The 25,877-nt window shown below is 44.8% G+C and overlaps 2 protein-coding genes across 2 annotated transcripts in view; both read left to right on the top strand.

Moving 5' to 3' along the window:
• Positions 1 to 12,016, top strand: part of LOC121981585 — a 49,342-nt gene extending 37,326 nt beyond the window's left edge. The window contains exons 9-12 of the mRNA XM_042534180.1: positions 5,440 to 5,517; positions 6,428 to 6,577; positions 8,610 to 10,583; positions 11,555 to 12,016. Coding sequence (XP_042390114.1) covers positions 5,440 to 5,517; positions 6,428 to 6,577; positions 8,610 to 10,583; positions 11,555 to 11,653 — 2,301 coding nt within the window. The 3' untranslated portion in view covers positions 11,654 to 12,016. The remainder of the gene's footprint in view (positions 1 to 5,439; positions 5,518 to 6,427; positions 6,578 to 8,609; positions 10,584 to 11,554) is intronic.
• Positions 12,017 to 12,698: 682 nt separating this feature from the next.
• Positions 12,699 to 16,654, top strand: LOC121979970 (scopoletin glucosyltransferase-like). The gene is made up of 4 exons (XM_042531935.1): positions 12,699 to 13,082; positions 14,052 to 14,201; positions 14,485 to 14,604; positions 16,256 to 16,654. The coding sequence occupies exons 1-4, from the start codon at positions 12,699 to 12,701 to the stop codon at positions 16,652 to 16,654; spliced, it is 1,053 nt and encodes a 350-aa protein (XP_042387869.1).
• The last annotated feature ends 9,223 nt before the right edge of the window (positions 16,655 to 25,877 follow it).

Consider the following 25,877-nt stretch of genomic DNA (forward strand, 5'->3'; position numbering starts at 1 on the left):
TGGAATGACCAATAGTTGCGCCAAGGAACTCAATAGTAGAGCTACCTATTTTCATTTTTGTTGGGCTTAGAATGAGCCCATTTTTCTTGCAAATCTGGAAAAGTATTTGAAGATGGTTCTGATGCTCTGCCTCTGTTTCTGAGAAAACAAGAATGTCATCAATATATATTGCTATAAATTGTTCTGTACCTTTAAAACAGAAGTCCATTTTTCTCTGAAACATAGCTGGAGCATTCTTAAGACCAAATGGCATAACAAGCCATTCATAAAGTCCATCTGGGACCCAAAAGGCTGTCCATGGAATAGATTCAGGACTCATTGCAACCTGATGAAATCCACTTTTCAAATCAAATTTTGAATAAATTTTGCTCCTTCCGACCCTTTGAATGATTGTATTGATGCCAGGTAGGCTGTACTGATCCTTGTGCGTATTGTCATTTAACCTTTTGTAATTGAATACCATTCTCTCTTTTCCTTTCTTCTCCTGACTAGTCTTTGGATCAATTGTTGTTCCAGAATACACAATAATTGCAGTTGTTCTGTGTTTGCTGTTACTTAGCTGGATAACTTTCAGCTTCAGTAATGCCTCAGTATGGTGTCTAAAAGAATCCTGCATCTTTGGTGTGATATGTTTAAGAGGCCTGTCCTCTATCACAAGATCAGGGTTTTTCAAATCTAAGCTATAAAGAATTTTGTTAGAAGCCCAATATTTCATTGGATTTTCACCAATGTAACCAGTATCTGTTAATTCTTTGATGAAATTAGTTAAATTTTGATTAGGCGTCCAGGTGCAAACCTGTTCTTGAATCTGGTAGTATTCTTCCTCTTCTAATTCAAGCTCTTCAATTGTAGCTACCACAGGGACTGTTTGCCCTTGAATCCGAATCTAGTGCTCGAGGGTGTGGGACGTGACATCGTCCGGACGACGCCATTCATCAGTGGGCAAGTGGATTTGATAATCAGATGGAAAATGGAATGTGGATTTCATCTGGTCTATCTCATCCTCGTTAAATTTGGACTCGGTGGAAGTATACCAGAGCCCAGGGGCGGGCACAGGAGGTTGCGAAGAACTAACCATCGAAAACAAAGAAAATTGAGAAGAAGCGAAGCACGGATTCAACGAAGAAAAGTAAAAGGAACCTTACCGAGAAAGATTGTCGACGAAGATGAGGAAAAGAAGCGTCACAGAGCGTGCTCGAGGATGAAAGCGCAGGTGAAGAAGGCGACGGGCAGATGAGGGTTTATAAACCTCGTAGTCGATCGCCCTGAGTCGTCCGATCAAGGGTTGCGCAAAACAAGGATGAAATCTGGTAGTGGGATTTGAAAAGGTGTCTGCCACATCATCAGCAGATATCCGCTTGTCACGTCAAACGTGTAGCGGCAGAGAGTGGGGCACGTGGCAGCCGGCTACGAGAGAGCATTAATGGGACTTAATTAAAAGGCATGGTCGTATGCTCAGCCATAATGATCGAGGATTTGTACAATTTTCGAGAAATTGGGGTGACGTCAACCACTATAAAAGGGCGTTCATTTGAGAAAGCGTAGAGAAATGGAAAAATTCGCTATATTATCGTCGACCATCCCGATTGGTACAGATATCTAGTTATGATATAGCCGAGCGGCCAATCCACCACAGCTTTATGAGGTATGATCTAAGTGTTAGCACACACCCAGGTCAGCAAAATGAAAGAGTCAGTCGGACTTGCAGCCTTCTTCGACTTGACTTAAGGGGAAGGTTTGTAATGCGGTGATAAAGGGGGGCCCACTAAGTGCGGGTCAAAGGATGGAGATAGCAGTCGACGTGGAGGTCAAAATCAAGGAGGTCAACGCCAGTAAACCAACGGGCTTACCGACAGGGGGCCGAGCGGAGCTCTCCTTGGCCGATTGGGCATGAACCTCCCGATCGGCAAAGGGTTGGTCCGAGCAGAATGCCCATGCAGCCAAGATCATTAGACGTCTTGGCAGAGGAGCGTTGGGACGATAGGAGCATTAGTCCGGTCAGGCGGAAGTATGCTATCGAGTCGAGTCATCGCAAGGAAGAGCAGTCGACTCCAGCCGAGTGGAGTATTAGCCGAGCGGCTATCTCGCTCGGCTGAGCAGATGGATCACTGACGTATCCCTTCATATCCTTCTGGGAGATAGTGTCGCTGACACATGGCGCGTTCAACAGGCGGATCGTACGACGGAAGCTTCTACTGTCAGGGATATGGATGCCGGTATGGTGTCAGAGGTATTTTCCTGACAGGTCCTTACATAGAACAAATTGGAGAATGTGCTCATGCCTCGGGGAGCGTGCACAACACCCACTAGGGCACTATATAAAGGGAGTCCATACACCGGCTGAGGTATGCGCGTTATTCACTATTCACGCCTGTGTCAGCTGTTGCTCCGCCTTTTTCCTCTTTCCGGTGGCTGACTTGAGTGTCAGAGGGTCAATGCCGGGACCCCTTCCTTGGTTCGACACTGATGTTTCTTGTGTTGTAGAGCGAAGCGGAGTCTGCATCCAGTCAACACAGCAGTCACATTCCCAGCTTGCCATCTCAACGATTTTTGGACAAGATCAATTATCATAATTCATAAGATTTTGATTCTATATTTAATATATAATAATGTCATCAAGCCCTATTTAGTTAAGAGCTTATCTTTAGTTATATATTAATGATTGTATATTGATAAATTATGTACATTAACCCTTTCCTTGGAGTTCTTCTTTACATATCTAAAGTTGTGGCGCACAACATTCAAAGTGTTGTGTGGGTATGTGCATAAATTAACTCATAATACTCACTGTATAAGTAATCTTAGGGTAAGAGAAAGGTAAATGAGCTTATCAACTAGTCATATATTCCCTAGTCACCTGAACCCTCTGTTTGGGAGGAGGTGAGTAAAGGGGAGGGAAGGGTAAGCATTGGTAAAAAGAATTTTTACACTTGTTTGGGAGAGAGTGAGTCATGAAGGGGAAGGGGAGAGAAGGGTAAAGCTTCCCCTTGCATGCTCGGGAATCAGCAAAATTTCTTACACCCCAATTTGGGGTGTAAGGAAGGGGAAGAAAAAATTATTCCAATTTTATCCTTATTTATTTTTTCACATGCAGATTTATTAAAAAAATAAGAGGATATTTTTGTAAATTTGTATATTTAACCTTCATTTCCATCCTTTTCCTCTCAAATGAACTTTCCCTCCCTTCCAAACAAGGGTAAGATAAATATATTACTTCCCCTTCCTCTCCCTTCTCCTCCCTTCCCCTTCCATTAATGAACCTTGCCTCACCCCATCCAAACAGAGGGGAAGGGTCATTTTTATTCTCCCTCCACTTTCAGTTTCCCATGAAACTGTTTCCTAGCATCTTTATCCATTTCCATAGTACCACCTATCATCTTTTCTGAAGATTGATCCTAAAATACATAATGAGAGTTATTTTGTTAACTGAAATTTATTGTAGCAAAGAAACCTGATTTCTACTATCTGAAAATGTTCATTCATAAGAGTATTTTATAGTATTTGTGTGCTATGGAAGCTTTCAGGTTATAGGTGGCACTTAACTGAGTTTGACTCAACAACCTGTGAAGAAAATCCAGTTGTTTATTATTTAAGTTCAAGTTAGTACTTTTTCGCATCTCGTTCAACTGTATTGCCACTTGCTTGGCCATCTTTCTACCTCTTTTTTTTTTCGGCTTTCGATTTGTTTACCATATATTTCTAGCAGATCTCCCCAGTTTGATGTGATTTCTTATAGTGGTCACACCATTACTTTGATGGGATCTCTGCATAAATATAGCAAGTGCATAACCTGATTGGGGATGCACTAGCACCGAGCACAAGCCGTCTTTCTGCTCTTCTCTCTTTGGACTTCAGCATTTCATCAGGATCAATATTAAGTTCTGGAACGAAGTCAAAAGACTTTCTTTCTCTAGAATCTTGCTATATTTCAGATCAGCAATAGGACACTCCCACTTTGGATCATAAAAATTATCCATTTCTGGTCGTAACTCTGTCAGGACATTATAGTACTTGGTAGATGCTAAGAGTGTTCTGCCAAGTTGAGTGGATAGCATACTGAATCTCAAAACACTGAGCTGTGTTTCAAGATTGAATCGGAGTAGGTACATTGGACAAGCACCCAATTTCTTTAAGCAGATTTGTATGAGATGTAGGTGTTTCCAATATTTGACTCCACTGAGTTCAATAGATGGAGGTCGCCAAGTTCCAGTGTGATAGCCATACTTTGCCTTTGATTATGAGAAGAACAAATTGAAACCATTCTTGAAAGTTTTTTTGTGTTGGTAATCTCAAAAAATGAATATTAAAGGATAAAGAAGGTGGAGGGTTGGGTATGAGACAGCTGATGGTGTGACAGAGGTAGTAGTATAATTTGCCATTGTTTGTATTCATCCCAGAGCTTGAGTTTTTAATAACATGAAAGAAGAATTGGAATATTATAATGAACAATTTTAAAATTCCATTTTTTAATGGGTACAAAAGGCAAATACATGTTTTATTGTGCTACATCAAAAATTAGATTCTATGTTAAAAAAATAGAATGAATCTCTAAACAAGAGGGAAATCTCACAATTATGGGAGACTAAAGCAGGTAAAAGGAAATTTCTAAAGAAAATCAAATTATAATCCCACTAATTTGGTATTTCTTCCGGTGCCTTGCCAACTTTATGAAATAGTAGTTTTAGATTTTTTTTGGATTTGATCAAATGGAGATGTCATCAATAGAATAAAAAATGAATGGATGAAATGGAAAAGAACTTGTGAGCCTTGAGTGATCATGAGATTTTTTTTTATAAGATTGCGAACAATCTGTTGTAATTTATGAATTGAAAAGTTGGGTATTAGTAAGCAACACCAACAAAGAAATGTGATTGTTAAGATGGATGTGTGGTGTTGTTAGAAAAGACAAAATAAAAAAAAAAAAAAATATATATATATATATATATATATATCACAAAACAATTAGATGTAGATCTAATAGATTATAAAATAAGAGAAAGTAGGTGGAGATAATATGAAAATATGAAGAAAAGAATCAATTAAAATGGAAGATGTAGGAGGTAGAAGATATCAAACAAACTTTTATTCATGTAAGTAAAAATGAGTTTTATCAATTTGAATATGGTTAGTGAAATGCCTTTGCATTGAGCTTGATTGAAGGTTAAGATTCATATAATCAACTGGTTGATGATGACAACAATCTTCGTTTATATACTACTTTGTATTAGTTGTCTTTTATGTATGTACTATTTTGCTTCAGTTTCATTTATCAATAAATGTTTTCAAGAATAATTGTTGTTCGTAATAGAATTTTCTTTTCATGAGTTGCTTACCTAAGAAGCACAATGAAGAAAGTCAAAAATTTTCTGTATAATCAGTCAGTCTTAATAATTTGAGATTAGTGACCTTAATGTATTTCTTAGTCCATGTTTTCTTCAGGCAAGTGGTAGTATTGATGCTGCTAGAGGAGTTTTCATCAAGGGTTTTCAGCAAGCACCGTGTAGAGCAATACTAGAGGTTCTATTTTTTAAAAAAAAATTGATTTAATTGGATTATATTCTATGGACCTGCAATTATTATATATAGTGCCTGATTGCGTGCTGACTACCCTAACTCCAAAATAGCATTAACCTCTATGTCCCACCTGGATGTTTTGGCTTTGTTCATGATGTTTTTGATGCTTGATATCATACATTTTTTCTTCCATGGAGCGTATTTCTTCCTGTTTTTGTGTACCTTCTGTTTCGTAAACTGCTACTCACTTGTTTTTTGCTGGATATTCCCATATTTGAGCAATATGCCTCAAGTTTCTAATGGTTTGCTTTACATACGATTTAGCCAGTGGCCTATGTTCTATACAATTCAACACTAGTATAATGCTAATTTTGTTTTGCTGTTGCATCTGCGTTTAGATACTTATTTTGTTCCTTTGATAAGTGTGATTGTCAGTTCTTCAGAAAGGGAAGATAATTCCAAAGCTGAAGCTGAAGTGGTTAAGGACCCACTGTATACTTTTACATTCTGACACATGCAAATGGGATTGAGATTGGTTCAACTAGTCTGACTTAAATTAATTAGAAGTACAAATTTTAAATTATTCAGAGGCAAGATTTGGCCACAAGATATCCTGATTGAACTCTAATATCTGTTGGAACAACTATATAGGGATTTTATTTGGTTACTACTTGTCCTAAAAATTCAAGTTGTTAACCAGAGGCTGATCTCCATCTATATTGTAATGAAATTGTACTCAACGTAGCTCACTGTTGAAAAAGAACCCCAGTAAGCAAACCACAGAGTTTGGAGTGTGGAATTCGATTTTTTATTTTTGTATTTTTTTTCTGATTGATAAAAGTTTCTCTATTTGATGTTTACTTCTTCCTAATTTATGTGTATGTAATCTCTTTAAATTTGATTTATTTTACAGGGACTGATAAACTTTACAACCATTCATGGCAGTGCTTCTGAGATACCTATTATTGATGTGATAATTATGAATGCATTAGAACCAGGTTCAAGTGTATTTCAAGCTTTGAGTGATCAAGATCGTGAAGACATTTCTAATTTATTTGTAGAGGTTAGATGTCCTCTTTTACCTTGTAGAGTTCATTGATTAAAAGGAAAGGTTGACCTATAGTTTTCTGTTGATTGATATCTTCCTAAATGTTCCTTCCGTATTCCTTTTTTTATGAGTATGCAATAAATAAGTAAATACTGTTGACATGATAGATGCCTAATTTTGTGCCAAAATTTGCCCAGGCCATTCCTACTGTTTTTTTGGTAGCAATCACATATCTTAATTTAATGGGGGAAAATATGTTTCAGATGGTAGTGGTTAACAAGCAATTGATCCATGATTAGCTTGAACTTATTGTACTGGAGTTGGTCATGTTGGAGAGCACATGCTTGGAAAGGGCTTAAGTGCAAGATTCAAATCTGCACTGACAATACAAAATGTCACAGCCCAGTGTCTAAATGACCCAAGCTGATTTGCTTCTCCTAACCAAACTCTTCTATGCTTGTTTGCTTGCCATTGCCAGTTGCAATCTAATATCTATACCTCCATGAGACTCTCCCTTTGTTTCTTGCATCTCACAAGCCCAATGGACGTTCATCCTCCTCTTTGCTCTAACATACATTGTGAGATCTCATCTCACAACAGTTTTCGCACCTTGCTCACCTCCAATATCATGTTTCTCTGTCCTGCGCTCCAACATATTAGGGGTTCTAGAAATGAGAAATTTTGGTTCTATGTGGGGTTTTTTCCTCTCTTTCTTCCTCTTATTCTCTTTTTCCTCATTTTGATTTCCTTCTAAGAAGGTGGCATGTTAGGCTTGTTAGACTCTTATTTCATACACGCACCCATGTGGAGTTGACACAGGTACAGGAGGGAGAAATGTTGAGTTTGATTGACATAGGTGAGATCTTGTGAGGAGCCTATTGTGGCAGGGAAGTGGCCATTTGCAGGCAGGGACGAATCAACATTACTAGTGGAGGAGGGCTCCTCCACATCAGTTGGTCTTCTGAAGTAAAGGCTCGGGAAGTGAGGTGGCTCCAACTGCAGTGCCACCATTGTCGTTGGCAGGAAGGGCTTTTGCAGAGGATGTTGTAGAGCCATAAATATGGAGGTGTCAATTTGCTCCGTTTGTCTACAATCCAGCAGTGGAAATGTGGGTAGGGGAAGGGATCTTGAGAAAAGAAGAAGAAAAAGAGAGGGGTCTTCTGTGAGCATTGAGGCGTAGGAGTGCGGAGAGCACGTAGGTGGCAGTGATGGTTTACGAGATGTCATGTTATGCTTAGTTGCAACATTTGGTGTAGAGAGTTTGAGGAATGGCCAAGTTTGTGAAGAGGGAATCAGAGCACACTAGAAAGTATCAAACATCGAATTAGAAAATTCATATCTGATTCCACTTGAAGGGGAGCCTTGGCGCAACGGTAAAGTTGTTGTCATGTGACCAAAAGGTCACGGGTTCGAATCTTGGAAACAGTCTCTTGCAAAAAGCAGGGTAAGGCCGCGTACAATGGATCCTTCCCCGGGACCCCGCATGGCGGGAGCTTCGTGCACCAAACTGTCCTTTTTTTTTTATATCTGATTCCACTTGATGCAACACCAATATGAACAAAAAATCACTAGGAAAAAAAAGTCAAAACTGAAGAAAATTCAAATTTTATTAATCAAAAGATGAAATAACAAGGAGTTGAGATCTTTTTAAAGGCCTAAACAATTTCCAAATGCTGTTTATAACATGGTAAAATTAACTTATCTCTAAAAGAACTTTATCAAGCTTGGAAATAAATACTATACTCTAAATAACATATTCTCTAAAACAATAATTAAAACTGTCTAGTTTGCTTTGACTTGAAAAAAAAAACACTACAACTATTAAAATTCATAAAATTTAAAACTTCCTACTGTAAGACTTCCATATTTAAAAACTTCTTAATTAATTTGCATCAAATAGTTTGTTCTTGTTTGATGCACAGATGGACACCCTTCTATGCACTATCCACAAATAGAACGAAGAATATAATGGACATTTTGTTAATGGTTAGCTTATCCATACAACTTACCTTATGTACTGCTAATTACTTATGATTGCTACCAGCAGTTTGTAGACCTTTATGGGGATGTTCATGACGTCAGAAAAGCATGGGATCGGCATAGAAAACTCTTCCCACATATCATGGATTTGTCAGCAAACCATGCATCCTCGGAGAATAGTACTATGAACAAGAGCATGAATGCTGGTAATGGACCAGGTATGGATCTTATTTGTAATGGTTGCATTGTTAATAGCAACCTTGCTCGAGATAGGCAGCAAACTACCAATTTGGCAGTACAATCTAGTTATGATATCCTTGAAGAAGTGGATGCAATTGGCAAGCTGAATTTAGAGATAAATAGAATTGGTACACAGGAAATCCAGTTAACTGATGCTAAAATAATGGAGCAGTCAGTGAAACAGAGTGGATCGCACGATGTGGCTAATGAGCAAGTTCATGAAACTCATGAAACTAATCCACAATGCTCTATGATTGAAGATAATTGTGAACCTAATTTTGATGACCTCAGGCGGCTACCGTCACTTGATAATCTTTCACTAAAATCTCCTGATGTTAACAATCTGCAAGTGATCTCAACAACTCTGATTGACTCGGAGCTTGCTGAAGAGGTAATTACAGTACTTAGCAGCAGCAAAGTACAGGATGGTGAGGATGCAGTTGAGGCATCTGAAGTCAATGTACCTGCGACACTAGACGGAAAATCAAGCTCATCTTCTCAGCCAGATCAGTATAATGAATCCTATTCATTTCAAGCTACTGGATCTCCTGCCATAGAGGCACAACTGAAATTTCATCAGCAATTTAATCCTCAATCACAGTCCAACTCAAAACATGGACTACCACCTAATACCATTGCATCTCCACAAATTGCTAGTGGTGGAGGAAGCTGGGCACAAAACAACAAAAGGAAGGAGAATCCTGAAGATTCCACATCACCTGATGGGCATATCCAAATCCAAGTATCAGAGCACCAGAATGGTCAGGTTCAAGAAGAGGCACAATACCCTTTGGGTGGAAATAGCTCACAGCTTCCTCCTGATCAATTTCATCCATATCAATCTCAGGCTTGGTCTAACACACAAGCTCCACAGGCTAGCCAAAGCCAAGTTCTATATCAGATGGCTGCTGCTCAAGCTTACCAAACTGCCAACCTTGCTTGGACTGGACAAACCATGCAGCATCAGGGATTGGTATATGTGCAGTCCCAACCTAGCTCTCAACCTGCTTCTCAAACCCAGACTTATGCTTATCAGCAACTAAACCAGAACAGTGAACAGTATGGATATACCCAAAGCGGCCAAGTATTTAATCCTCAAATCTGGCAATATTATCAGCAACAGATGTGCTACCTGCAGCAGCAGCAACAGCAATGGCAACAGCAACAGCAATCACAACAGCAGAACCAGCTGACTCCTAATTCCTCAGATCTGTTATCGCAGGTTGAACAGGTACAACAACAGCAAGAAAAGAAGTCTCAGCAGACGCCAACACGGAGCCAACAGCTGGTTATTCAACTACAAAGGAAACAAAACCAAAAAACTAGCCAACAAATGCATGAACATGCTTCTTCACCTGAACAAAAACATAACCAACCACAGCAGCAGCAGCAACAAGCATTGCAACTTCAGCAACAAGATGAACAGGCTAATCAGACTCAGCATCAGCAACAAGCATCGCAACTTCAGCAACAAAATGGACAGGCTAATCAGACTCAGCATCAGCAACAAGGATCCCACCTTCAGCAACAAAATGAACAGGCTAATCAGACTCAGCAGCAACAACTTCTCTATCTCCAGCAGCAACAGCAACAGCAACAAATGTATATGCAGCAGCAGCAGCTCTACTTGCAGCAACTCTATCAACAACAGTTATTCCAGCAGCAACAGCAACAAGTACCACAGCAGCTACAGCAGTATCAACTATTCCAGCTGCAGCAGCAACTATTCCAGCTGCAGCAACAACAGCAGCCGACAATTGGTACATCAGAAGTTCAAGTTCAGCCCACTGGTTACTTGCAGGTAGGTGATTTTTTTAAGAGAGTTATTCATGGACCTATCGTAATTATTGTTGGACCATCTCATCAACAAATGCCAGTTTACTTCATATCTAATATTTTTGTGGTTCATTGTATATAGTTTATAAAGGCAATATTTATCACATCTAATGTTGCCATCATGGAGTTAAATAATATACATAATAACTTGTGCACCTCAAGACTTAACCTACTAATATATAGGGTCAAGAATATAGGTCTCCAGTTACTGGACTCTAGTTATGCATATGTAGTAGCTAACAATTGTTGTTTGTTTTCTGCATGTTTTTCTAGTTAATGTTATATCGGCATTTAATTTTAACAAACCTTGTGTGAGTATCATAGGAAAAATCTATCTCAAACTGATGTGGAGTCTGTTGGATGCAAACGTATTAAATATATCATAGTTTGACTTGAATAGCCTAAATGTCTGCTCAAGTTCTAAAACCATAACCAAGCAAAACTAAGTCATTTAGGCTCATGTATATTAATCCTAATTGAAAAACAGCTAAAAACCAAATGGGGCCGCAAACTGGATGTTGTCCCTAATATGGCTTATACCTATGAGATTTAAATGAGTAGAATTCAGTATATTAACGGTTTGGACTGTAGCAAGGCATGCTTCTTTTTCCCTAACATGTGCAGTGTGGCTCAATTTGAAAGTGCGCTTCATGGTTATATTGATTTTTGTGAACAAATTATTTATTTGCCTATAAATTCTCAGACTTGATGTGGTTGTCGATTATTATGGTTTCCCCACTTAATGAGAAATTGGGGCATTGCTGGTAGTATTGTTAGGGAATAGCTGTCGGGAGACTTTACCAAATTTGAACAGCTGAATATGAAATCTTCTCATTTAACAATATGTGCTATGAGTATGTATGTAACCCAAAATTTCAGCATTGACATTCTACATCTTGTATTTCGAGTGTTTGATTATGCAATTTTTTTTTTTAGGGTGAAGAGTCTAAATCTCAGAAAGTTGAGCAATCTCAGAAAGTCGAGCAACCGGAGCATTCTCATTCCTCCACCCCCCAGAGGACTCCCACGCACTAAAACCAAATCTCCATTCGAGTTTTGTGGTTTGGAGCCTAAATACGAATTTGCCATAACATCAGCTTAGAAGAGTAGCACATATTTCACTCGTCATAACATCAGTTTATCGTCCGCAAAGTCACCTACGTGTTTTTTTTTTGTTTTTGTTTTGCCAACTAGGAGAGTCTACACAAAAGTCTTAAATGAATTAAACAATGCAGTAGATATCTACACAAAGTCGATCATCAAGGCTTTGCAAATGCTCAATTAAGAGTGTAACATGTCTATAATCTTTGCAAGCACTATGTTGTGGTTTCACCTCATTATATGAACAATGCTACTGGGAAACTAGAGTAATAATTATTCTCGTCTCCTTTTTTTCAATCACTTGCTTTCGTATCTGATGGCTAGTCCTGTCTTTTTTGCTGTATTAATAAATCTGATGCTTGTTAAATCTTTTAAGGTGAAAATTAAAAGAACACCTCTTATTTTTCATCTTAAAAGTATCTATATACATAGGGTTATAAATGAGACAGATATGTAGAGTCAAAATTTGTGTTTGATAAGGTAAGGGAGTTTAAAATGAATTAAACTATTGAAATCGTAGTTGTTCAAGGTAGTTTTGTTTCGTTTTTTGCGAGTTTAAGTTTAGTTTTTTTAGATATTGCCGTGAATGTAATATTATAACCTTATTTGTCCATTTTAAATTTTATTAATGAATATGATATTTCATGAATATTTATTCATAAATATAATAAAAAATAGTTTATTAATAAATTACTTAATGTATTTATTTATTTAATTAATCTTATATATGCTAAATGAACATTTTACTTGGTTAATTTTTAGCTGATTTACAACTTCTTGCTAGCTGTTGGTAAAATCTAGTGAGAGGACCGTGTGATCTTTCACATAAATTTCAATAAAATCTAGTGAGGGGAGACTGTTTCCTTCTTGTTCATCTCAGTGAAGCCCGACGACGAAGACGACGCCGCCGCCGCCGCCGCCGCTGCCCTCCTCAAATTCCAATATGGATCTCCACCTCTTCTTCCTTCCCATGGTCGCCATGGGCCACTTGATCCCCATGCTCCACTTGGCCCGCCTCTTCGCCGGCCGCCGCGGCGTCCGCGCCACCGTCGTCGCCCCTTCGACCGCCATTTCTCTCATCCATCCCACCCTCCACCACCCCATCCAGCTCCTCCCACTCGGGGAACTCGCTCTCATCACCCACCCTCAGAACAACGCCATCACGCCCGAAATGGCCGCTGAGATCGACCGCCTCGAGGTGCCGTTCCTGCAACTCCTCCGCGACCACTCCACCGACTGCATCGTCGCCGATTTGTTCTACCCCTGGGCTTCCTCCGTGGCCGAGGAGCTGGGCATACCGAGTGTTCTCTTCTCCGGTAGCAGCTGCTTCTCCAGTGTCATCCTGAAGACCCTCGGCCAACTGGTCATTCCCGACCACGACGACCGGCGACCCTTAATAGAGATAAAAGATAATTACCTAGATTGACCGGATCAAATTACCAAGTCAAATCAAATTAAGTATTAGGGTTATTCTAATAATTCAGTTATAATTATTAGAATAATTTTTAGAATTATTCTATTATTTGTTAATTGATTGATTGACCGAGTACTTGTTTAAACCTTATATATTGTATTGTTCTTGGGACAAATTTCAATGAACAAGATTTATTATTACTCTCATCTCTTCCTCTATTATGTAATTTTTATTGATGACTTCAGCAAGTTTACTTGGGTATTTTTCATGAAACGGAAATCTGATCTTTTTGATATCTTTTGTCAATTCCAAAAACACGTAGAACGTTTCTTTGATCGAAAAATACTCTCTCTCCACTCTGATTGGGGTGGAGAATATCAAGCGCTTAATCGTCATATGGGCTCTTTGGGCATTCTTCATCGAGTCTCATGTCCTCACACTCCCGAACAAAATGGCTCTGCGGAAAGGAAACATCGTTATATAATCGAAACTGCCTTAGCTCTTCTCAATCATGCATCAGTTCCACTCAAATTTTGGGATGACGCGGTTCAAACTGATGTTTATCTTATTAATCGTCTCCCTACTCCATTACTTCACCATAAAAGCCCCTTCGAAAAACTCCACAATCAGTCTCCTAACTATACCTTCTTATGTATTTTCGGTTGTGCATGTTATCCATGGCTACGACCTTATTCTAAACATAAACTTAATCCTCGTTCTCAACAGTGTGTTTTCCTTGGTTATAGTAATTTGCATCATGGGTATCGTTGCCTACATATACCGACAGGGCGTATATATATATCTCGGCATGTTATTTTTGATGAATCTCTATTTCCTTTTGCAGCCACAACAACAACTCTATCCTCAAGCAGTGGTTCTTTCTTACCCCCACCTGATATCCCATCTGAATTACCACAGGTTGCTCATCCAATTAGACACACTAGAAATGCAAGAAGAGATGGCATCCTGGGTTCTGCTCCAGAATTCTCTGCAAATTCTCCAAGATCACCAGAATTGACCCAAGTGGCTACTCCATTAAGAGCAGGGCATACTGATGAGAGGAATAATGTTGTGGAACCTATTCCGTGTCCAATCTTGGAAGCCTCGCCAGCTATGGATAATATGCTCTCTAACTCTGGATCGTCAAATAATACAAGTTCGTCATCGGAATTGCCATGTCAGTTTCCTTCCTCCTCCTCGTCAACAAGTGATTCGAATGATGGTCCTCCTCATCGCATGCTTTCCTTAAGTGACATATATGCACGATGCCCTCAAAATAACAACTCGACATCCCCTTCCTCGAGCTCTATTGGTTTCTTCAAAGTCTATTGAACCAACTTGTTTTACACAGGCAAACAAGGATCCAAATTGGCGTAATGCAATGGCTATAGAATTTGATGCACTTCTTCGTAATGGAACATGGAACCTAGTTCCACGTACTCCCTCCATGAATGTGGTGGGCTCTAAATGGGTATTTCGTCTTAAGCATCGAGCTGATGGTTCTCTTGAACGACACAAAGCTCGACTCGTAGCCAAAGGATTTAGTCAACAACCAAGTATTGACTTCAATGACACTTTTAGCCCAGTCATCAAAATTAAATCTGTCAGACTATTGTTATCAATAGCTGTTAGTTCTAATTGGCCTGTACGACAATTAGACATTTCAAATGCGTTTCTCCATGGTCATCTTAAGGAAACTATTTTTATGGAGCAACCACCTGGGTTCATTCATCCACAATTTCCATCTCATGTTTGTCAACTCAAGAAATCATTATACGGTCTTCGACAAGCTCCTCGTGCATGGTTTCATCGATTATCTAATTGGTTACAAACTCAAGGATTTTCTGGATCAAAGACTGACTCGTCTTTATTTTACAAAAATAATGATGGATTTATGATATTGTTTCTTATTTATGTGGATGACATTCTGATAACCGGTAATGATCACAAGGGTATCACAACTTTATTAAGTCTTCTCAATCAAGAATTTCCTACTCGAGATTTGGGCATTGCTCGATTTTTTCTTGGCATTGAGCTTATTCCACATGAGGATGGATATCTTCTCTCTCAAAGCAAATACATTACTGGACTTCTTCAAAGAGCTAAAATGGATGGGGCACGTCCGGTCTCTACACCCATTGTTGTAAACAACTCTCTATCTTCATCTTCTCCTGCTCTGTCTGATCCACAGATTTATCGAAGCATTGTTGGAGCCTTACAATATGTCACTATCACACGACCTGATATTACTTTTGCAGTAAATCGTGCATGTCAATTCATGCATGCTCCGACTGAACAAAATTGGGATAATGTAAAAAGAATACTTCGCTATCTCAAAGGTTCTATTCTACATGGTCTTCTTCTATATCGCCAATCGTCTCAAGATTTACATGCTTATAGTGATGCAGATTGGGCTAGTTCTCCTGAAGATAGATGCTCTACTAGTGGATATGTAATATTTCTTGGACGAAATCTTATCTCATGGAATTCGAAAAAGCAACCTACGGTATCTCGTTCAAGCACTGAGGCAGAATATAAAGCTATAGCAAATACAACGTCTGAGATTATTTGGTTTCAATCACTTCTTTCTGAACTTCATCTTGCATCAAATATTGCACCAAAAATTTGGTGCGATAATATTGGAGCAACATATCTCTCTGCAAATCCGGTCTTCCATGCTCGTACAAAACATGTAGAAATTGACTTTCATTTTGTTCGTGAACGTGTGGCAACTCAACAATTATCTGTCTCTTATATCTCTGCTGAAGATCAAATCGCTGATATATTTACTAAGCCATTATCCAGACACCGTTTCAACAAGTTAGCAAGCAAACTCAACGTTAAAGATCTCCCGTTAAGTTTGTCGGGGGGTAATAGAGATAAAAGATAATTACCCAGATTGACCGGATCAAATTACCAAGTTAAATCAAATTAAGTATTAGGGTTATTCTAATAATTCAGTTATAATTACTAGAATAATTTTTAGAATTATTCTATTATTTGTTAATTGGTTGATTGACCGAGTACTTGTTTAAACCCTATATATTGTATTGTTCTTGGGACAAATTTCAATGAACAAGATTTATTATTACTCTCATCTCTTCCTATTATTACTTTATCAGCCCTTCCTGCTCCCCGGCCTTCCGGACGAGATCCACCTCGCGCGGCCGCAGCTCCCCGATTTCGTAACACACCCGAGCGACTTCGCTAAACGTGCATTAGCCAACGGCGAGAAGAGATACGGAATGATCGTCAACACCTTTGACGATCTCGAGCGGGACTACATCGCACATGCCAAGAAATCCGATGGCGGCAGGATTTGGTGCGTCGGTCCCTTGTCCCTCTCGCAACCGAAGGAAGCGACTTTCAACTTCTCCGACGAGCTCATGCAATGGCTAGATTCCAAGAAACACACCAATTCGGTCCTCTATCTCTGTTTCGGCAGCCTCGGCCTACTCGTCGCCGCCCAGCTTCGGGAAATCGCCCTCGGCCTGCAAGCCTCCGGTGTCGAATTCATCTAGGTGGTGTGCGACGCCGGCGACTTGGCGGAGTGGCTGCCGGAGGGGTTCGACGTGGGGCTGATCGGGGCGGGGAAAGGAATGATCGTGAAAGATTGGGTTCCGCAGCCTTCGATCCTGAACCATCCGGCGGTGGGCGGATTCGTGATGCACTGCGGGTGGAACTCGTGCGTCGAAGCGGTGGCTGTCGGCGTGCCGATGGTGACGTGGCCGCTGCACTCGGAGCAGTTCTTCAACGAGCTGCTGGTGGTGGATCTGCTCGGGATCGGGGTGCCGGCGGGCGCGACCGTGTGCAGCATCAGAGCCGAAGAGAGGAACTTGGTGTCGGCAGAATCGATAAGGAATGCCGCGGCGGAGGTGATGGGGAGCGGCGACGAGGCGGCGGCGAGGAGGAAGAGGGCGGCGCGCCTGCGAGAGGCTTCGGCCAAGGCGACGGAGGAAGGCGGAACGTCTAATTCGGACATGGACCATCTGCTCAACGACTTGATTAACCTGAAAGCCAATAGATTAATCGCCCATTAATTGTGCAATTAGTGTGTGGTGCACATTTATCCATGAATAAATATCTCTATTAGGTCCCGTAGAAAAGTTGGATCATATCTGATCTGGTGGTAAGGACGGGGACCCGCTTAGGAGGAGATTAGTGACACGTAGGAGTCAAAGGTCAAGAGGGTCGACCCTAGGGTCCTGTCGAGCGTAATCTCCCAGGCCGGACGAAAGACAGCTCGACCACAAGTCGAGTTTCCGACGCAAGGTAAAGGAGCTTCTGTGCCGAGTGGCCAAGCCGCCCGGCTGAGTCGCAGAGCAGTGCGGCGCAATCTCATCCGAGCACATGACCGAGGGACTTCCCGCTCGGTCCGATACAATCACATCCCCACACGCTTGGAGCGCCGGGCGGCAGGCCCGCCCGGCAGGCCCGCCTGGCCCGGACGAAAGATAGAAAAGGGCAAAAGGGATAGCTAGGGAGATCAACCTAGAGACAACTGCCGCCGACAATCGGCGTGGTCGACTGTCAGGCCATACAGAGAATCGTACAATGAAAGTTTCCACTGTCCCGTCAGGGATATGCTCGGACGGTTGCGAAATGACGTCAGACATGCTTTTTCTGACATCCATGTTTGAGGTATGTTTGGGGAAGCGTGCACGCCTCAGGAAGTGTGCACACACCTCCCCGGGGTCCTATATAAGGACCCCTAAGCTTCAGCGGAGGTATGCAATCATCCACACTATAGCTACAGTTCTTATTGTCTTGCTCCAACTTTCTTCTCGCCTGACTTGAGCATCGGAGGGTCGTCGTGGGGAATCCCTTCCTGACCCGACTTTGTTGCAGGTTCGCCGGAGGTCCATCTCAACCCGACGTCTACACAAAGCCAGCAAAGAGCGCCACGTCCCCAGCTTTCATCAACTCATAGTTCGGATAGGATCAAATTGGCGCCGTCTGTGGGAACACACCTGAATCCGAGCAGAGAATATGGAAGAAGCTGGACGCCAACTCATGGTGATGCTCTCTCCCGAAGAACTCGACACGCTTATCTAGGCGCGAGCGGCGAAGATTGTGGAGCAACAACCGAAGGCTCAAGCTGAGCGGATATCACAGCAGGCGACGTCGGCTTCGAGCGGCCGAGCGGCCTAGGAGGACCGACCGGAGCAGCTTTCGATATGGGGGCAGAACAAAGGTCCAACCGACACTCAAGTGGAAGCACCGCCCGCCCCGATACCGTTCCACCGGGCTTTGTTCCAGACACCGTCAGAAGTCGCGCAGGCCCACCTCGACCGGGGGTCTTCATCCGACGAGGCATCCGTCCATAACACTCGGAAGGGCAAGGCACCCGGAACGGAGTCATCCCCCGAGCGGATCAATCGTCAATTTTCCGAAGCCATCCTAAGAGACCCACTACCGAGGCACTACACACCCCCGGCGATCGGAGAATACAATGGGACCAGCGATCCGGACGATCATCTGGGTAAGTTCGACAACACTGCCACACTACATCAATATACAGAAGGTGTAAAGTGCCGAGTGTTCCTCACCACCCTTTCGGGATCAACGCAACGGTGGTTCCGGAGGCTGCCGGACGGATCGATCACCAGTTTTAAGGAGTTCCGAACGGCTTTTCTCCATCATTTTGCGAGCAGTAGGCGCTACCAGAAGATCAGCGTCAGTCTGTTCGACATCAAACAAGGCTCAAGGGAGTCACTCCGAACTTACATCCAGCGCTTCAACCAGGTGGTCATGGACATCCCGACGGTCACCTCGGAGACCATGATGAATGCGTTCACGCAAGGGCTCGTCGACGGTGACTTCTTCCGATCGCTCATCTGAAAGCCACCCTGCAGCTACGACCACATGCTGAACAAGGCCAATGAATACATCAACGTGGAGGAAGCCCAGGCGGCGAGGAGAAAAGAAGTGTCGTCCGAGCTGTCGGCAACCGCCGAGCGGAAGGCCCCAGCCAGCCACCAACCACCGAGAGGACCTTAGGCCGAGGGAGCAAGGCCACACCACGAACCCCCGGCCGCACACGGTCCAGCATGTAGCAGCCGATCAACCTAAACCGAAGGGAAAGGTATGGACTCCCATGTTCTGTTCGCTTCACCAATCAGCCACCCACAACACCCGAGATTGTCGAAGCCTCCCGCCGATCGCTCACCCCACGCCCCGAAGCTACCGCCGTCGATCCCCTTCACCCGATCGGAGTCACCGACACCAAGATACCGGACGGCGTGGAGCTAGGGAATTGCCCGAGCGGCATCAGCAACCGAGGGTCAATCATCAAGCTTCGCAAGAGCGAGCAAGACCTTCCGCTCGGGAGGAAGAGAATAGAAGCAACGCAGGTCGAGGCGAAATCAACATCATTGCCGGTGGCCCCACTGGAGGGGATTCGAACCGGGCCAGAAAGTCACACGCTCGGCAGCTCAGGATCCACGCGGTCGGCTGCAGCCAGGAGCAGGCGAGCGGGCTCAAGATCAGCTTCGAGCCCCGGGACCTCAAGGGAGTCGAAGTCCCTCACGATGGCGCTCTCATCATCCGAGCGGTAATAACTAATTACACTATTCATCACATATTTATTGATATAGGTAGCTCGGTCAACATCATTTTCAAAAAGGTGTTCGATCAACTTCAAATTGATCGAGCCGAGCTACTTCCAATGATGACCCCGTTATACGGGTTCACAGGCAATGAGGTCCTCCCGATCGACCAGACCAGACTGGCTATCTCGCTAGGGGAGGAGCCGCTCAGGAGAACGCGGATCACTAACTTCATCATGGTCAACGCCCCTTCCGCATACAATGTGATCCTGGGGCGCCCGGCTCTCAACGAGTTACGAGCGGTCGTCTTAACATTTTGTCAAAAGATAAAATTCCCCATCGAAGATCAAGTGGGGGAAGTCCAAGGAGACCAGCTGGCAGCCCGACGATGTTATGTGGAAATGGTCTGAGTCGAGGCAAAGGCCGCTCGGAAAGCTCTACGGATCGAGGTAAATGCTATAACTGAAAAGCCACCTTCCTTGGTTTATGAAGAAAAGGAAGAGGTACAGATCCACCCTGCCCGATCGGACTCCACTACGTTCATAACATCCGACCTGCAGACGAGCCAGAAGGAGAAGTTGGTCAAATGCCTCCAACAGAACTGCGACGTCTTCGCTTGGTCAACTCACGAGTTGCCGGGAGTCTCGCCGAGCATAACGCAGCACGAGCTTCATGTTCGGCCGGACGCTCGGCCGGTGAAGCAGAGGAAGAGGGACTTCATCGCCGAACAGAATGTCATCATACGAGCTGAAGTCGAGAAGCTCCTGCAAGCCGGTCATATACGGGAGGTGCAATTCCCAAGCTGGCTCGCAAATGTTGTACTAGTCTCCAAGCCAGGCAACAAATGAAGGGTCTGCATCGACTCCGTGACCTAAATAAAGCATGCCCAAAGGACTTCTACCCTCTACCCCGAATCGACCAACTGGTAGACTCCACTGCTGGGTGTGAGCTGATATGCATGCTGGATGCATATCAGGGCTACCACCAAGTGTCGCTCGTCCGGGAAGATCAGGAAAAAGTAAGCTTCGTTACTGCGGACGGGACTTACTGCTACAACATAATGTCATTCGGGCTGAAGAACGCCGGAGCTACATACCAAAGGCTAATGAACAAAGTGTTCCGGGAGCAAATCGGGCGCAACCTGGAGGTATACGTGGATGATATACTTATTAAATCTTTCCGGGCAGTGGATCTTTGTGTAGATATGAGAAAACCTGCCGAACGCTGAGGAAGTACGGAGTCAAGCTGAACTCCCAAAAGTGTTTGTTCGGGGCAAAAGGCGGGCACTTCCTCAGTTACATCGTGACCGAACGGGGTATAGAGGCGAACCCTAGCAAGGTGAAAACGCTACAGGATATGTCGCCTCCCAAAAACCTGAGGGAAGTGCAGCGTCTTACCGATCGGATAACAGCGTTATCGCGATTCATCTCCAGAACGACCGACCGGAGCTTACCTTTCTTCAAGATCCTGCGTAGAGCTACCAAGTTTCAGTGGGACAGGGAGTGTGATCGGGCGTTTGAAGACTTGAAAGTCTATCTGAATTCGTTACCTGTACTGGCTAAGCCGAACATAGGCGAGCCGCTCCGTATATACTTGTCATCAACCGAGCACGTTGTTGGCTCGACGCTGGTGAAAGAGGACGGGGAAGAGCATCCCGTGTATTTCCTTAGCCACATTTTAAAAGACGCTGAGTCCCGCTATACTGGTCTCGAGAAGCTTGCTTTCGCGATGGTCTTGGCCGCACAGAGGCTCCGCCCTTATTTCTTAGCACATACGATCATCGTCATGACGAACAGCCCGCTGGGAAGAGTGCTCCTAAATCCAGAAGCATCCGGGCGGCTCATCAAGTGGACAATGGAGCTCAGTGAATTTGACATCCAATATCAACCCCGCTCGATGATTAAGTCACAGTCCTTGTCGGATTTCGTAACGGAGGTACAGAATCCTGAACCCGAAGCTTTATGGAGAGTATTTGTAGACGGATCATCCACTCGGCTCGAAAGCGAGATTGGTATCTTACTACTTTCACCTCAGGAAGAACGGATGCATCTGTCTGTCTGGTTGGACTATCGAGCAACAAATAATGAAGCAGAGTATGAAGCCCTCATAGCTGGCTTGCAGGCCGCCCCGCATGTGAGGGTCGGCCGAGTAATCCTTTACTCGGATTCTCAGCTTGCCGCCCAGCAGCTCTCAGGTGCTTTTGAGATAAATAATGTGAGGCTCAAGCTCTACGCGGAAGCCTTCGAAAAGCTTAAACCCAACTTCGGGGAGGTAGTCATACAGAAGATACCCCAAACAGAGAACCAGGCAACAGACGAATTAGCTAAACTTGCAAGCTCGATAACACCGGTGGTGATCCAACAGCCGATCGAGCAAGTATCCTTGGTGACTCATGCCGACAAGATGGAAGGCCTCACGTTCCCAGGTGACTGGAGAACGGCCATAGTCAAATTCCTGCGATCGGGAGCCACGCCATCCGATCGGGGCGAGACCCAGTTGTTAAGAAGAAAAGTCGGTCGGTTCACCCTTATCGGGGATCAACTCTACAAAAAAGCTTTTTCTCGACCATTGCTAAAGCGCGTCAGCTCAGAAGACGCAAAATATATATTGGAGGAAGTGCACCAGGGGACTTGTGGAGGACACCCGGGTGGTCGATCATTGGCGAGGAAGATTCTACTAGCCGGGTACTTTTGGCCCACCCTACACGAGGATGCCGGGCGGACCATCGCTGCTTGTTTATCCTGTCAAAAGTACCACAACTTCTCCCATCGGCCAGTGGAGGAGATGAAGACATCTACAGTGTCTTGCCCATTCGATCAGTGGGGCATGGACATCGTGGGACCTTTCCCCATGGCGACCAGGCAGCGGAAGTTTCTACTAGTGGCGGTCGACTATTTCTCCAAGTGGGTCGTGGTCGAACCGCTGGCAAAGATAACTGAGCAGATGGTCAAGAAGTTCATCTGGCAACATATAATATGTCGGTTCGGCGTTCCTCATAGGCTCCTGTCTGATAACGGGCGATGGTTTGTCGGTCAGCAGCTCGAAGAATGGTGTGCGGGGTATGACATCGAGCAGCATTTCACTTCCGTGGCATATCCTCAGAGCAACGGTCAAGTCGAAGTAGCCAACCGGGAAATCCTTCGAATTCTTCATGTTCGGCTCGATCACATCGGGGGAAGTTGGGTGGACGAGCTGCCGGGCGTTCTCTGGGCGATCCGAACGACCCCAAAGGAAGGAACGGGTGTTACTCCGTTCCACTTGGTATACGGAGGAGAGGCGGTCGTCTCGGTCGAAGTGGGCATAGAGTCCGATCGAGTCCAGAACTACGACGGAGACAATGTCGAGCGGAGATTACTCGAACTAGATCTGGTGGGCGAGGCACGAGCTAAAGCAGCCATCCGGCTAATGGCGTATCGACAGAGGATGAAGCAGAACTACAACAGGCGAGTAATTCCCAGAGCATTCCAGGTCGGCGACCTGGTGTGGAAGAAAGTGAAACCGATCGGCGATGTAAGCAAGCTGGAGGCCCCCTGGGTAGGGCCTTTCAAAGTCATTGAGAAGCTCCGATCGGGCGCCTACTACCTGGAGGATGAGGACAGACAGCGGCTAGAGCGACCATGGAGCGCAAATGATCTCCAACCGTACCGAGCTGGGTGAAAGGTACGCCAGTGTAATGCATTTCATGTATGTTTCGTTCGTATGTATCCTTTAGCTGCTGGAGTAAAGATTGGGAAAAAGGCAAAGGGTATGAGCCATGTGCGCCGAACGGCGAACCCCCATGAAGTCGGACCGGCGACTATAAACCCCCCGGCCCGAAGATCGTCGAGCTGCGACGTTAAACTCTAGAGGCGGACCGACGACTATAAATCCCCCGGCCCGAAGACCGTCGAGCGGCGACGTTAAACTCTAGAGTCGGACCGGCGACTATAAACCCCTCAACCCGAAAACCATCGAGCGGCGACGTTAAACTCTAGAGTCGAACCAGCGACTATAAACCCCCCGACCCGAAGACAGTCGAGCGGCGATGTTAAACTCTAGAGTCGGACCGGCGACTATAAACCTCGCGACCCGAAGACCGTCGAGCGGTGACGTTAAACTCTAGAGTCGGACCGGCGACTATAAACCTCCCGGCCCGAAGACCGTCGAGCGACGACGTTAAACTCTAGAGTTAGTCCGGCGACTATAAACCCCCCGGCCCGAAGACCGTCGAGCGACAACATTAAACTCTAGGGTCGAAGCAGCGACCATAAATATCCCGCTCGGAAGACTGTCGAGCGACGACGTTAAACTCTAGGGTCGAAGCGGTGACCATAAATATCCCGCTCGAAAGACCGTCGAGCGGCGACGTTAAACACTAGGGTCGAAGCGGCGACCATAAATATCCCGCTCGGAAGATCATCGAGCAGCGACGTTAAAGCCCAGAGTCTAACCAGCGACTATAAACCCCCCTCCCCCGACTTGAGGATCGCCCAAAGGCAACATTGAAACACAACGGCTAACAAGAGATGAGTGGCGATCATTAGAAGACAGAAGGAAATCAACACAACCCACTCGGGATATACGACTATCTATGTTAGACCAGAAAGAGTAAACTAGCAAAGCGCGAGAAAATTTTCATAAAACAAAAGGGGAAGTTCGCCGACCGGGTGGCACAACTACAAAAACACTTCATTCTAGAAAGTCGAAAACATCCTTCGGCACAGTGGTAAGAAGGGCAGCATGCTCGCGGATGGGAAATAGGAAGGACTCTAGAAGATGACCCTTTGCCTTCAGATAATCCGACGTGGCTATAATAGCCAACTCGAAGTCATGGACGAGCCGATCGCAGACCTTCTGACGAACTCATCCGAGCGGATGTACTTCTGCCTCAGTACGGCGAACCGGCTCAGCTCAGCCTCCTGATACTCCTTGAGAGCAGAGCGAGAGGCCTCAAGGGCCTCCCGCAAGGTCTTCAGCTTATTCTTGAGAGCCACCACCTCGGGCGAACGACCCTTCTTCTCGCCGTCCAGCAGGTCCGCCAATTCCTTTACCCGTTGTTCCAGGGCGCGGGCCTCCACATTCTTCGCTTCCAGATCAGCGATAGCGTTATTCTTCCGAGTGGTCACAAGTTCTATCTTGCGGTCGTAAGTTTTGACCTGCTTTTCGAGCTGGTCCAGCATGTACGCTTGATCGGCTGTCTTCTTCCGTTCGGCCTCTAGCAACTCCTTGGTCTTGGCCAGCTCCTTCTGTAACTCGGCATATGAAGGGCCCTGAGAAGAGGACGGCCTGCCAGAAGTCTTGAGATGCTTCAGCTCTTCTTCCAGCATCGCTAGACGAGCAGCAATCGCTATGTCTTCCACCCAACGCTAACGAAAAAGGAGCTTTTTAGTGCCGAACGGAGAGGCGATGCAAAGAAGTTTGGGTGGACAGAAGACTTACACCGGTGGCATGCTGCATGTGACTATTAGCTAGCAGACCGGGAGGCATTACGGCAACGCGAGCTCGGGCATCCGCCCATACCTCGACGAGCGGCCCCCGGATGGCGATCATGTGCTCAGGAGTCGTGGGCCGATTCGACTCCACAAGGTAATCCTCGGTAGGAAGATGCAGAGTGGCCTTAATGGTGCGGCGCCTGCCCGGCGTCGTGTGAGCATATGCGGAGAGACAGAGAGCGAATCGGCTAAGCCGCGATGGGATCTGTTGGCAAGCCCAGCTGGGAAGGGGTCCGGTCAGAAGAGAGGGCCTCAATAGACGGCACCTGCCCTCTCGGAGAAGGAACGCCCGCCAGCTCGGACGCTTGTATCGCGGAAGCGGCCGAACGCAGGGGCGCCTCCATCCTGCGTCTCTTCCGGTTGAGGGGGAGATCATCTTCCGGTTCGGAATTGCCGGCAGTCGGATCCTTGCTGGTGGTTGCTTCGCCCGTCGGCGGTCGCCTCCATAGGGGCGGTCTGAGTGGCCGACTCCCCAGCGTCCGCTTCGCTCTCGCCTTCGTGAGAGCCGACCGGAGCGATGTTCAACTGTTCCATTTCCTTTGCTGCTGCTGCCTCAATTGCTGTCGCCTTCTTCTTCAGGATACTGAACAGGACGGACTCCATCACAATGTTAGCTGTGAAAGAAAAATAAGAAAATTAGTTAGACGCAAATTACAGACAAAGATGAACTTCTTACCGAAGGTGTTCGGGAGCTTGGTTCGGCTCGGACTCAGGCCGAACATATA

The sequence above is a fragment of the Zingiber officinale genome, chromosome 5A, assembly GCF_018446385.1.
Source record: "Zingiber officinale cultivar Zhangliang chromosome 5A, Zo_v1.1, whole genome shotgun sequence".
NCBI lineage: Eukaryota > Viridiplantae > Streptophyta > Magnoliopsida > Zingiberales > Zingiberaceae > Zingiber > Zingiber officinale.